Source organism: Scardinius erythrophthalmus (genome assembly GCF_964197995.2).
Source record: "Scardinius erythrophthalmus genome assembly, chromosome: 9".
NCBI lineage: Eukaryota > Metazoa > Chordata > Actinopteri > Cypriniformes > Leuciscidae > Scardinius > Scardinius erythrophthalmus.
The window spans coordinates 7013264-7028761 of record NC_138229.1 but is presented as its reverse complement, the minus strand read 5'-3'; the positions used below and the strand labels follow the sequence as shown (position 1 = coordinate 7028761).

The 15498-nt window shown below is 36.6% G+C and overlaps 2 protein-coding genes across 2 annotated transcripts in view; both read left to right on the top strand.

The window, feature by feature from the left end:
- Window positions 1-404: 404 nt before the first annotated feature.
- The window catches only part of pitrm1 (pitrilysin metallopeptidase 1), a 34756-nt gene continuing 19662 nt past the window's right edge, over window positions 405-15498 (top strand). The window contains exon 1 of the mRNA XM_081373508.1: window positions 405-709. Within this exon, the coding sequence (XP_081229634.1) occupies window positions 567-709 (143 nt within the window). The 5' untranslated portion in view covers window positions 405-566. The remainder of the gene's footprint in view (window positions 710-15498) is intronic.
- klf6b (Kruppel like factor 6b) lies at window positions 7911-13421 on the top strand. The gene is made up of 4 exons (XM_081373513.1): window positions 7911-8225; window positions 9296-9752; window positions 12813-12936; window positions 13024-13421. The coding sequence occupies exons 1-4, from the start codon at window positions 8124-8126 to the stop codon at window positions 13073-13075; spliced, it is 735 nt and encodes a 244-aa protein (XP_081229639.1). The 5' UTR covers window positions 7911-8123; the 3' UTR covers window positions 13076-13421.

Sequence of the window (15498 nt, the reverse complement as noted above, 5' to 3'; positions counted from 1 at the left end):
CGTTAAAATAGTCCAAGTGACTACAGTGGCTCTACATTACGTTTATCATGCGACGACAATACTTTTTGTGCGGAAAAACAACAAAAATAACGACTTTATCCAACTATTAGTGTTCTTCAATGTGGGCCTCTGACGAGAGTTCACGGGAGCGCCACGACGCATGCGCGAGAACTGAGATTACGGCGTTCTTCTTCTACTACTACTTGTTACTGGCTGCTCACTCCTTAGGAGTATTACCGCCATTTACTGTACAAGATCATAGATATCATATAATAATATGATATCTATGTACAAGATGACGTCCCGACATTGCCGGAAGCGCAACACGGTCTGTTTATAAGCAGAGGAAGACGCACGCTGTAGAACGAAAGAAGAAGAAGAAGAACGCCGTAATCTCAGTTCTCGCGCATGCGTCGTGGCGCTCCCGTGAACTCTCGTCAGAGGCCCACATTGAAGAACACTAATAGTTGGATAAAGTCGTTATTTTTGTTTGTTTTTCCGCACAAAAAGTATTGTCGTCGCATGATAAACGTAATGTAGAGCCCGTCACTTGGACTATTTGAACGATGTTTTTAATAACTTTTCTGGGCCGGCGAGTTTCGGTCCCTCTGAAAGCCTATGGAGGAGTGATGCAGCCGTCAGATTTCATATATCTTAATTTGTGTTCCGAAGATGAACGAAAGTCTTACGGGGTTGGAACAACAGGAGGGTGAGTAATTACTGACAGAATTTTCATTTTTGGGTGAACTAACCCTTTAATAAGATTCCAGGTATATGTGAACACTGTGCAGGTATATGTGTCCTGGTTTATGCATGTAAAAATAGTATTACATTAGCAAGCTAGAAACAGAGCTGACACACACACACACTCATACATGTACATAAACACATTCATGGTAATAATCCCTCTGACTATACAGAAACACAGCCCCAATCTGCTGAACCTCACCTTATAGGAACAGAACTACAAAAGTACAGAAGAAATATAATACCAGCTCAATACATCAAGATACAATAAAGTTGCAAAATCCATGTCATCAATTTTACAATGTCAGTCCTTTATAAAGAACATTTCCCAATCAGTCTCGTAACAGAACAATGTGCTCTCACGTTCAGGCACACACACACCTTGGCTGAGCATTCAAACTTGTGTAGTCTTGTATGTCTTTTTTTAAATTCCATTAAATTCCATCTTATTAGCCATGTGTTTTGTCAGGGATCATGGGAAATTAGCACACAAACACGACTACATTTTCCAAAGTTTCTGAGGAGACTTCTTGTTAAAGACACAATATGTACGATTTTTGCATTAAAATATCAAAAACTACTAGAACAGTTATATATTTTGTCGACTTATTTAGGCTATACATTATCCCAAATGTTTCCAACAATGTTTAAATCCAGAGAAATCAGTCATTTTAACCAGTGTAACGGCCCGTGTCATTGCGTCGCCTGTCAATGACATCATATGCGGGACCCTCGATTTCTGTAGAATCCATGAAAACACCACAGATGCTTTAATATATAATGTGTTTTATTAGACAGGTGAGCAACTGTGTGGATACCTTTGTCAACAGAAAATTAATCATTGTTATATATATATTATTGTTATATATTATATATTATGTAATGTTACAACATAACTTTCAACACTCAAATGTAATTTAGGATGATTGTTTTGACCAAGTAAAATTGCACTGCGTTTCCCCACTATTTTAAAGGGGTGGAATAATGCCCTTTTCAAAAGATGTAAAATAAATCACTGATGTCCCCAGAGTGTGTATGTGAAGTTTTAGCTCAAAATACCCCACAGATATTTTTATATAGCACGTTAAAGTTGTCACTTTTGAGGGTGAGCAAAAAAATGCACCGTTTTGTGTCTGTCCCTTTAAATGCAAATGAGCCGCTGCTCCCGGCACAGGGGGCGGAGCTATAACAGCTTGAGTCATTTTACCTCACACAGACATGCACTGAAAATTTCAAAAACTTTTAGTCTTTAAGTTCAAACCGGAGTCAGAAAGATGGAGAGACTCGAGAAGAAGTGACAACTTGTAGACAACATTTCTGAATGGTTAGTTGATGAATGTATGTAGCTGATGTGTAGTTATCTTCTAGTCATTTATTAGCATATTCTGTCTTGATAATCTATAATTCGTGTTCCGGGGGCGGGGTTTATGTAAATTCTAGGGTTAGTGATGTCACTAACCCGGGAGGAATGTTGTGTAGTCCCTACCAGCCGTTTGTTGTAGTCCTTAAAAAGCTATTTCTTTAAAAGCAAATATCTTCCTTTGCTTTGAACTTTGAGCATTGTAACTTTGCTGATGTTTTTTATGCTCAAACAGCAACATTACACACTAACTAAAGTTTAAAAAGTGAAATCATAATCAACCACCCCTTTAATTTGTCAAATAAAGTGACCTGTATAATTCAGCACTTTTAAAGTGAATTTAAAGCTGCAGTCTGTAACTTTTTTGGGTTAAAAATTATCCCCAAAAATTTTTTTGCGCAAGTACATAACCAGCCAGTGTTCAAAACTATCTGCTTGTCGTGGCTCGATTCAAAACGGTAAGCTTGTAATAATGTTTTTAATTCCAGTGTTACTGGTGGATTTCTGCAGGAAATTCGAGCATGTCTTTGCGTCATTACGTCACATCTGTACACATAAAGAAGGTGTTAAATGTAGTCATGCAATGCTGATGTTGTTAACATTAACAATTTGAGAAAGTATAATTTGCATGGTTTGACGTGATATGATAAGCATCGTTAGATTTAATCGGTGCGATTTACTGCAATGCTTTTTTGGTCAGAACAAAAGTGGATGTTACTTACTTGTTCAGTCGACATTTTCCGGTGAAAATTCTTATGTTGGTCATACTTCCAAAAACGTAGAATCTGTGATTCCGAATGACAGTATCCACACCGGCGCGGTGACTGACAGCCGCACATTCTCTTCAAAACATTGGATTCATCCGCGCTGTGCCATGCCGAGGCACAACCCATGTAAAGTTGATAATTTTCAGATTTTAGACTTTACTGTTAAAAGTTCAAGTTCAGGGAAGGAGGAGGTGCGAACCGTCAAACGTTAAACATAACTTTATTCATAAAATAAACATAAACAGCGAAACAAAAGTAGGCTTAGGCTGTGTCCGAAATCGCCCCCTATAACCTTAAATAAGGCACAATTTGAGGGGACAGCCATTTGTAGTGGTATCCGAAACCATAGTGGACATTATCCAGTGCACTCATTCAATCCCACAATGTAACGCAATAACGAGTGTACAACCGATGTACGCGCAACTCTAGAGAATACCCATAATGCACTGTGTGAGTCGCGTGCCAAATGTTTTCCCACGTCTGACCAGCTAAATCAACCATTTTCCATACTGCTGGTCCAATGTGGGTACAGTGTAATATCATACAGGTATATAAATTCCTTTTTAATTGATTAATAAGTTATGGTTTATACATAATTTCCATGACAGAGTTCAATGTAAATCATTTCATCTTACTACTGGAGCTGCCAGTTTGATACATTTCAAATAATGCAAACTATGCAAAAGCAGCAGCTCTTCCGTCGCACACTGTTGTTTTGTATAGTGCAATTTGTGTGAATAACTCATTGATTTGTTTTGAAATTTTATATCAAGCTTACAAGTTATATGGTTTAAATTTAAATATTTTTTTGTCAATGTTGTTGATTTTGCATTTTATTTTGCAATTATTTGTTTATATAGTGCATTTATTGTGTTGTGGGTATGTCTACTTATTGAGATATTGGATGTCTTCCTGTTACTAGTCATGATTTACCATAAAAACAATCTCTGTGAATTTTGAGTATGCTGTAAATGACTATAGCCTATCTCTGAAAGCGTGTGTGTGTGTGTGTGTGTGTGTGTGTGTGTGTGTGTGTGTGTCTGTACACAAACAGTGTGAGTGTAATCACAGAAAATATGAGTCACCACAACTGTAAACACTCCCTTCCCATGTGTTTCTGCATGTTGGTGCATGTGTGTGTAAATGGTGCATTATCCATTCAAAGAGCTTTGATAAGGTGGGAAAAAAGGATTGTAAACAGACTGACAAGCCTCAGTGGTTTTATGAGGTAAGAAATATATGGGTTCAGGTTTGCTTTCAGTTATTTACTTTCAGTAGTCCTCTAACTCAAGGCTTTTATGGATGTGCAAAGCACAATAGCAGTCATAAGTCATAAGTGATTGTCAAAACATTTTAGTAACGTTTACATGGTACAATTTCTGGTAAGCTACGTTTTTTTATTATTGCTTGACACATTTCACGTTTCAATTAAATTAATTTCTTGTGAAGCAATACAATCGTTTTTAAATCAATAAACTCCTTTTTAAATCAATAATTTGTGTCAAATTATGTATTTATTTTGTAGGTAGCCATGTAATAAGCGGGATAATGTATAGTTACATGTATAGTTACATAATTATTGTTTTTGGTGCGAACGGGTCTTTAGTTTGAGTTTGAAAGTGTCAGGTTTTTAAAGGTCCCGTTCTTCGTGATCCCATGTTTCAAACTTTAGTTAGTGTGTAATGTTGTTGTGAGTATAAATAATATCTGTACAATTGTAAAGCTCAAAGTTGAATGCCAAGCAAGATATTTTATTTAACAGAAGTCGCCTACATCGAACGGCCGGTTTGGACTACATCCCTCTACTTCCTTCTTGAATGACGTCACTAGAACAGTTTTTTGACTAACCTCCGCCCACAGGAATACATAAAAAAGGGGGCGTGGTCTTGTTGCGCTCCCAGAGGAAGAGTTGCGTTTGTAGAGTGTGGAAGGAGGGACTTCATAGAACAAGGAAGTCATCAGCCCGTTCTTAGGACAGTGAAAACAGCAGTATACAGATAAGTAAATTGTGTGAAAAATACTGTTTTTTTACACGCGAAACATGAACACATGTTATATTGCACACTGTAAACACAATCAAAGCTTCAAAAACACACACGAAAAACGGGACCTTTAAAGAGTCAGGTAGGAAATGTCAAAATTGCAAGTTTTTCATTACATGGTTTTATGTAGCCTACATATAAGGCGTTTTTCCACTGCATGGTACGCTCACTTTTGGGTGGTTTTCCACTGTGTACAGTGCCTAGAACTTGGTACTTTTTTTAGTACCACATCGGTTGAGGTTTCAAGCAAGCCGCACCGATAATAAAATATGACGTGTAAATGCAGGTCACTGATTGGTCAGATAGAATTGTCACAACCAGCGTCATTAGATTTGCAACACGAGACACCAAACCCGCTAGATTTAAATAGTCAGCAATAGCCACCGCTGTATCATTTGTTTGCACAACTTTTTTAAACGACTTGCTTTAAACAACCGTGACACGCAACTTCAAAAAAAGAAATGGCTGTATCGCGGTCAGTAGACGAGATGGTGGCATAACTATAACAATCAGTCTATAATCCAACCCACTTTGAAGCGGTACTAAACTACAGTGGAAAAGCAAACCGAGCCAAAGTAAAGCGAGCCGAGCCGAGTTGTACCATGCAGTGGAAAAGCACCTATAGAGTATGCAATGCATGGAATAATGCAGTGTGTGTGTGGCTCTGTATACATTTAAAATTGAAGTTGTAGTTTATAAAAAAATAAAAAATAATTCAAAGGTCCCCTGAAGTGCCTTGAAACGTGCAGCATTATTCAATGTATTGACGTAATTTCCAATGAAACAGGAAGACAGGAGGGACATATCGAACAGCCCCTCGCCTTTTTAAAAATAGCCAATATCGTTTAGTATCACAGCTCGACCACAGCCGTTGAGCTAAGTAAAGACACAGTTTCCTCCTCTAACCGTTTCCCCTTCTAATATAATCCCACACTAGCTTATAGATAACAGTAAGGCTAACATATTCATACTAAAAGGCAAAAAACTTCATATTGTGGTTTCATGGGGACTTGGGCATTTAAAGCAGATCCAATCATTTGACCCAGCGATTTGTTTATGAATCAGTCTGATCCAGTTCACAAGACAGAGAATCATTGAAATCAGTGACTCAATGATCCTGCTCATTTGAAGGGAAAGGTGAATAACGACTTTAATGTCAATCCCTTCTTCTCACAAATAAGACTTCAAAAGACTTAAATTTAACCCATTCACTGCAGGACACTTGCCACTTTTTCCCCCTATCACATACGTTAGTAATCATCAGGTATCATTAGGTTGCCTTCTACACTCAAAATCCATCCTGTGAAAACGGTTTTGAAATTGGACATTGTGTTACCATGGAAACGGTACATGTAAGGCATCAAACAATATGCAATGGTGGGTATCACCCGGTGGCTATATTTGGTATTATGCCTCAAAATCTCATAGCAACTTCAATTTTTGTGATATCATCTTCAAATTTGGGACTCAACTTGGTTAGACATATGGCTTTGATATCATAGCAATTTTTGAGAGAAAAAATATTTTGTAAAATATATTTTTTGTATAAAATAAAATAAAAATGTACAGTACATTTGCTTTACAGGAATAACTTTAATTTCTTTAAGTGCTTTCACGTCAGCAAATACTTTGGAATACAGTATTCTGTAATACAGTAATACAGTAGCCTGGATCATTCTTGAATTACAACCATTTAAGTTTGGATAGTGCATTTTCTATGCTCAAAACAGTTAAGAGGATAAAGCTTGATTTCAGATCATAAGATCATTCAGACCATGTCCTATGAACAACTTAAGCCCTATTCGGACGGGACTAGTTTTCCAAACGACGTTTGAGTTACAATTCTTATCAACCTACGTCTGTGATTTCATGTACGGATTCGGACCGGACTAACATCTCCGTGTTTATTACCGAGGTAGGAGTGTCTGTGTTTTACATGTGGGCATTGCAGAAGATCACGTGTTCAGAATGCGTGGATTGCGTATGAAATTTGATCAAATGTATTTTGAAATTAAGTACTTTGAAATATAAAGTAAACCGTCCAAACGTATTTAGTGTCTTGTAAACATTTTATAAAAATTGTAGTATAAAAAAACTAAACATACATTTATCATCATGATTTTATATTAAGAATATGATTTGTAATTAAGTGCAGAAATGAAAGTAATCTTACCTGAAACTGATATTACAGTTGCCAGTCTTAACAGTTTACGTGATTTGGCTCTTCTTGTTGATTTCATTTTTTTATTTATTCGCAGTGTAACGTTACCGAACACATCTACATGTCTACATCCATTATCGGTGCGCAAAAAGCAGAAACTTGAATACCCGGCGCGATAGCGAGAGATTGTACGGTAGTTCACGTTGACCAAAAACACAAGAAAAAGCGTTTTGGAAAAAAACATTTTCGGCAATCACAGACATTCGCATTCGGACGGGATTAGATTTCTCTGAGGACCGCCGAGTTTGACGAAAAACAGTAGGTAATTTGCTCTGGAATTTTTACAGAGGTCGTGTGAGAAAAAGACAGACATGGCAGATTCGGACAGGATTAAAATCTCAAAGTACGTCTGTGAAACAGAAATTTCTCTAACGACCCCCTGTGAAACTAGTCCCCTCCGAATAGGGCTTTACACAATATTTTAATATAAAAAAAATTTTAAGTCTCAGCCCTCCAAAACCTCTTCCTTCAACCTTAGTATACGTATCAGGAAAATGCTTTAGCAGAAAGATAGCTCTAATTAAATTTGGTTAACAATAAAAAAAAAAAAAAAATTGCACCAGTTTAAATATGAAAACAAGTGTAGAAATGCCTACCACAAGTATTACTTCCTCAAATGAAAAGGGTATGTTTATATACCTCCCCAGAAATAGCGCCAACTACAACGCACCAATCATCACCCAGAGAGACTCACCGATAACCAATGACACACCCAGTGGGTGGAGTCGAAACGGTGGGCGAGGCACTAGCAGAAGCCTCTGATTGGTCCGCTCACCGCTGGTGACGACGCTCAACGTGTTTCGCTTGTTTTGAAATGGGAATGTTTGCAACTTTGCAAAGTTTGCACTTTGCAGCGCTTCTGTGCATCCGAGCGTCCGCTGAAGAGAAACAAGCTGTTGCCTTCCCTCCGCGCATGAAGACACGGCGGGAAAGCGCCTTTTCCAGGATTCCCAGCTGGGTTTGACAGATCTGCGCGTGGGAGGGATATGGATGTTATTCCCATGTGCAGTATTTTCCAGGAGCTGCAGAGTGTCCTTGACACGGGATACCTGTCCGCACTGCCATCTTTGGAGGAGTACTGGCAACAGGTAAAGTTTAAACATCTATTTTATTTATCGAATACTTTGATCAAACATGGGAGTAATAAAAGCAAAGAAGCGATATAATATCGGATTTATTTGTATATAACATTTCCTACGCTTATATTTTACGTTAAGCTTTAAAGTGGATACAAAGCACATTTCAACACTGAAATGGATGACATGACACGTGCAACTAAATTAAAATAATAACTAATAAATACTTAGGATATCTATCCGACTTTTTGATAAGTGATTTTAATTTAGCAGTCAAACCGAATGACTTTTCTTTTTACCAGTATAAAAGAAAATTTTTTCGTTCTACAGTATGAGTATATTTTGAAAGATGAGAGTGATTGTTTGTGCTCTAGATATAAGCACATACCGTTCAAAATCAAAAGTTTGGGGTTTAATGTTTTTGGGAATTAGTCTCTTATGCTCTTATTATGGCTGCATTTATTTATATACTGCCACATTTTTAAAATGAAATCTTACTGACCCCAAACTGTTGATCTGTAAATAACTTTGATATAAAATTACACACATAAGAGGCTAGTTGTAATATTTTTTACTCTAGTGAAGATTCCTTAAAGTAGGTTTATTTTTTTTTATGTAGTTTACATACAGACATATAACTTAGAGTATTGGCTACCAAGAATGTGGCATGCAAAAAAAAAAAAAAAATCCTGTCATCATTTACCCATCCTCATGTAATTACAGACCAGATATTCAGTTTTGCTGAATCTCAGAGGCGATCTTCTCCAAAACACTCAGAAAATTGCCAAAAAGTATCACGTGAGGAATAAACAGAAATTGAATACATTATTGACTGATACTTGAGTATGGGCTGCTTATGGTAACTTCTTAGTATAAACCTGCTAAACCTCACATTTAGTGTTCCACAGAAGTCATACAGGTTTTAATGACATGAAGGTGAAAAAATTATTACAGGGTTTCATTTTAGAATTTTCCGTTTCGTTTTAGAATTTTTCACTCAGAATGTTCACCGTTTGTTATGCTATTAGTGCATGTTTTCTGGTTGGTGTTTGCGTCACTGATTGCCCGTTTCTCTCTTACAGACTTGTCTTGAGCTTGAGCGCTATCTGCAGAACGAGCCCTACGTCTCTGCAGCTGATCTGAGATCAGTGTGTGAGTGTGACGACCTGTGGAACCAGTTTCTGCGGTGCTGTGGGACTGAAGCGAGCTCGTCCCCTCCAGAAGATTCCGGCCCCAGTCAGGACGGGATGTCTACGGCTTCCCATTCGTCAGTCGGCAGCTGTGAGAAGATCATTGCCTCTCCTGATGTTCTCACACACCCACTGGGTCAGCAGCATGTCACCACACACACACCCCCGACGCCGCCCTCCCTCGCTCTTATGGAGGTTAAAGAAGAGCCAGAGGAGGCGAGAGGGGAAGAGGTCAAAGGTGAGGGGTTATCCGAAGGACGAAGGAGAGCTCATCGATGTTACTTCAACGGTTGCAGGAAGGTGTACACCAAGAGCTCTCACCTGAAAGCACATCAACGGACACACACCGGTAAGCAGTTTCTATGTGAGGGTCTATAATCCTACCTGTATTTTGACTTGCTGTTGCCACAACAGTTTTCTCAGCTTTGGGAAACAAAACTTCTCTCATTCGGATCGTGCTGCTGAATGTCACTCCGATAAATCTGCCGTACAAAGCATTTTTTAAGTGCTTTTTGAAATTAAAATTTTTACTCCAAATAAAGCGTACCGTATCATATTTGATACACAAATGATACACGCATAGATGATCACAACTTTGCTGAAAATCCTGTTGCACACAAACTGCTACGTGCCTTCTGTCATCTGATTGATAGTTTATACTTTCTTTTGGCAAATAAAAAGGCCTTTTAGTATAATTTGAAAAATGTCCACCATCAGGTCACACCCTCTGTGAAATCAAATCTTTAATGATTTTTTATAAAGCAAATGTAAGAATAATATTTAGATTGTTATTAATATTTTTTAATATTAACACTTATTAACTGGACTGAAGCAACCTAGGTATACTAGATTATCCATACATAATTTCCTAGAAAAAAATATGATACATCAGGTTTTTGAGGAACATTTATTTGTACATCTCATAATCATCATTGTATTGCATTACATCATGTTTTGCCCCACAATAAAACAGACTACAACTACAGAGCTTTGATCATAAAATATATAGAGATATTTATATGCAGTTTATGTTAGTAGTCTGCTATACTGTTATAGAGATCTCATTGTTTTACATTACAAGCTAATTTAATCTTACTTTTTGGCCATATAAATATCAGCAGCTGCACCAAATTGCATATTTATTAGGGCTGTCAAAAGATTAATCGCGATTAATCGCATCCAAAATAAAAGTTTGTGTTTACATAATATATGTGTGTGTACTCTGTATAATTATTTTGTATATATAAATACACACACATGCATGTATATATTTAAGAAATATTTGCATACATATACTGTGTATATTTATATATAATTTATATTATATATTTTTATATATAAATTACACATTTTTCTTAAATATATACAAGCATGTGTGTGTATTTATATATACAAATTTAATTATACACAGTACACACACATATATTATTTAAACACAAACTTTTATTTTGGATGCGATTAATCGTGATTAATCTTTTGACAGCCCTAATATTTATGTTCAATTTGTACCTTAAATGTAGGTTTTTTTTTTCTTTCTCAAGTATGAGCTTCATATTCTCACTATATTATGCTATTTGAGCCTTAGAAGCCTGATGTTTCAAGTATGATACACAACAAAAAACACACATGCGAAAGTTACACATGTGTAATATTTTGTCTGATGGTTCGAACAGTTTACTGAAATGACGAACAGTCATTTCAAAACATTCAATTTTTTTGGAGTGTTATTTCATATGTCAGGTTTTACAGGGTTAAAGCTTTACAAAATGATAACAGGTGCTGCCATTGCATAATGTTCATTTTTTTAATATTCAGTACGCAGAGCTCTGTGACCTCCTCCTCTGGAGCCGAATGCTTGAAGAGTGTGGGTGTGAATGTGGTTTGGTGACTCCCTACATTCTTGGAATGCTCATTCTTAATGATGCTGTCATACATTCTAGGAACACAGATTACAACACTGTTTCCACACTGTTCATCTTGAATGCAATCTCAAAGAATGTTTGCAAAATTGACTGACTTCCCTAAAAACAAATAAAGATCATAAAAAACCCCAGATCAAAGAACACCATGTAGACGTGGGCTTGTGGTTAAGTATATGCTTTTCTTTATATCCTTTGTTGGTTTTCAAATGTCCTATAAATACACAAATTGACAAAAGCCTAAAAATAAAACCTTCAAAGAATCGGTGACATCACAACAATGTTTAATACATCTTCAGAAATAACAGTTCCAAAAGGCGTTTTTTCGCAACAATGCCATAGAAGAACAATTTTTCGTTCCCCAAAGAACCTTTCACTGAACAGTTCTTAAAAGACCCATTTTTTATTAGTGTGAAGAACAAAAAGAACGACTATATGTCTATAAAGAACACATACTTTTTCAAGACTAGATTCAAGACAAAAAAAAACTTTTTTTTTAATTTTCAAGACTTCAGTGATGCTTTTCCAGACACCTTTTTTATAGTTTTTCTTATGAAACTTGATGGATTTGTCATAATAACTTCAACTAATCTCTCCTCATCTCTATTTGATAGTTAACTCTTTCTTTCTTTTTAGTTAAGTTGGCAGCCACCGCCAGCGTTTTTGATTGTTTTCTTAAAATTTTCATGGCCCCCAGAATATTTTGTTGTCTGAATATCTGAACATCCATTTTATTCTAGCTTCATACATTCTGTTTTGTCAAAGACTACATTCAGATCAGATTCAGAACGATGATCAAATCATAGGAGTAAATCGAGTCTATCAACACTCCTAATGCCTGTATAGTCCTATAGCTCTTCCTGGGTCAACATTTCATTTGGTAACATTGGGTAGTTTTGATATATATGCTGTTGAATGTTGATGATTGCGTTATTTTACATATGCAATGATTACATATGAGATCGCTTGTTTCTGCATCATCTTCGCATGTGTTTTGATCAGGAGATTCAGTACTCTTTCAGATGATGTGTTATAGCGCCCCCTAGCGTATAACAGTGAAAACACAGAAAATTATTTCGATAGCGGGAAGCGTTTTCTCACAAATGACGGAAATTTCCATCAATGGCGGGGAAAGAGTTAATATACATGAAGATCGGTACTACGGTCCAATGAGATTTCAGTGTGGGCTGAGCTACCTAGAACAACACCATAATTAGAAACAAAGATAATGACAAAATGTATAGGACTGCTTACAGTAAATATACGGTTTGTATATTTATTCCATCACGTCACATGACATGGAGGTTAAAAATGTGTTTTACTTTGTATTATTTTACAAATTATATTTTTACATTTTTATGAACCAAGTAATTATTAGCGTTTCATCAACTCATGGACACCATTTTGTGAGTCCCTGAATTAGCTTATGTGTAATGTTATGTTGAAATAGAAATAGTGAGTATTGTCGTGTGTTTGCTCGCCCCCTGCAGGTGAGAAGCCGTACAGGTGTTCGTGGGACGGCTGCGAGTGGTGCTTCGCTCGAAGTGATGAACTGACAAGGCACTTCAGAAAACACACTGGAGCGAAACCCTTCAAATGCAGCCACTGCGACAGGTGACCGCGAGTGTGTGTGTGTGTGTGATCGGACACAGTGTTTCAAACACAGAACTTGAGCTATATGTAATCATTATCTTCTTTCAGGTGTTTTTCTCGTTCTGATCATCTGGCTCTTCACATGAAGCGACACATCTGAACGAGAGGAGTAAGGGACAGACACACTGGTACAGCACAATAGTGAACTGAATTTGTGTGTAAGAATCTCAAAGACCAGACCAGCACAACTGGTTTTCTATGTTTTCATTGAGTGTCAGTGTTGCACCTTCTTGCCAATTATATGCTTTCAGAAAAAGGGAACTAGATTTTGTTCCCATGCTGGTGACATTTGACTTGTTGATTCAAGTTATAGCTTAGCTATGAATGCACCGACAATGCTGAAAGTCTGGTGCTGAATACAAGTATCCATTTATTTGCAGGCTTTGCAAATTGCAGTACATTCATGTCACTCTGCTTTATAAAAAATAAAATCCTGGTCCACACAGAACATACGCCATTTTACCATAGTAAATTCTGCCTGCTTTTCCATTCTGCACTAAAAATGATCCACACCACAAAAACTACAGTTTATATTTTGTAGAAACTATATATTTTTTAAAAAATAAAGAAACTGCACCAAAGGCGTTACAGTATGTATATATACATACTATTATATATATATATATATATAGATAGATAGATAGATATATAAGCTTTATTTTGTATAACTTTTAAAAGTTAAGTAACACTTTGCAATAACACACTGAAAACTCGTCAGCTCCACAATAAAGCAGAATTTTTTTATCCAGAGCAGGTATTTGTCCATGTAGTTGATAAGAACACATATTTGAGATGAATAAAAGTGTTTATTGCTGTTTATTACGTCTATAGTTTGCAAATGACAGCAGTTACAGGTTCATTAATTGTGCTGATATTATTGGTAATAAAACCTTTTTAACCACCAAAGCAACAGAATTGCTAAGGACGTAGAATTTATATTTTGTGTCATAAAGACGAGAATGTCTGAATTGTGTTGCTGAATGATTGTTACCTAGAGAGAAGAACTGGATTTGCCACTGTGTAGTGTGCTGTAATGTTGTGGTTTTAAAAGAAGCATCAGGAACTTTCACTGGCAGTTTTCTGGTTACTGAGCACAGATTGACATGAAGTTGGCAGAGCTCTAACATTTGTTGTCCAGATGTTTAAAGCCCTGCAGTTGTTACAGAGACAAGGGTGTTCACTCACAGGGAATGATAATATGAAAGCTGTTCATGTCTAACTGGAATTCACAATATCTTCAGGGGAATTTAATATACACTCCAATATTATTCCTTAAAGTACTTCACTTTAAAATGAAAATGTGCCCATGATTTACTCACCCTCAAGCCATCCTAGGTGTATATGACTTTCTTCTTTCAGACGAATACAATCGGAGTTATATTTATTAAACACCCTGACGCTTCGGAGCTTTATAATGGCAGTTGATTGCAACCATCCGATTGAAGCTCAAAAAAGTGCATCCATCCATCATAAAATAACTCCACACAGAAAACGGTGAGTTTGTGTAAGAAAACTCTTTATATTTAAAACTTTTTAAAGTAAATATAACTAGCTTCCGGCCAAACACACAGATTTAAGTGTAAAGCGCAACTTGCGCAGCTTGTGACATCGGAAGTAGCGTAGTGCGTCATGGCGTAGCGTAAATATCAGCAGTACATCGCATTACTTGCATAAGTTGCGCTTTAAGTCGGATCCGTTTGTAAGTTTGGCCGGAAGCTAGTTATTTTACATTATAAAGTTTTAAATACGAATATTTTTCTTACACGCATCGTTTTGCTTGAGAAGGGCTTTATTAACCCCCCGGAGCCGTGTGGAGTTCTTTTATGATGGATGGATGCACTTTTTTTAAGCTTCAATCTGATGGTTGCAATCCACCGCCATCATAAAGTTCAGAAGCATCAGGGTGTTTGTTAATATAACTCTGATTGTATTCGTCTAAAATAGTGGTTCTCAACGGGGGCGTTCAGAGAACAACGGGGGGCGTTGGAAGCAAGATTTTTGAAAGGGGGGCGTTCACGTGTTAATGGGGGGCGTTCACAAATTTTTTAATTTTTTCATTTTAAGCATTTAGTAGTTGTAATAAACACTGTAAGTGGGCTATTTAAAAAGCATTAGGACTATGTTTTTGTTAAATTATGTTGTAAAACATGCGCATTGCGCAGAGTGTGATATCATATTGTGCGCATCTATGGTGCGCGTGAAAGAATACCTCAGCAGCAGGGTCCGAAATTAACTTTTTGGCTCACCTGCCACGGGGACTGGTAGATGAAAAAATCCACCAGCCAAGCATATTTTTTACCGGCCAAAATAATAAACAGCCTTTTTTTTTTTGTCACATATACATTCATTCAAGTACTTTTAATTGAGATTATAAGGTAGGCAAATTATGTTGAATACAAACGTAAAAAATTGTCCAGAGCAAAATTTGAAATGTATAATAAAAAAATTAAAAAACTATATATATTGATCAAAATATATGAAATATTACTATCATTGGGGTAAAATATTTTTTTTTTTTTTTTT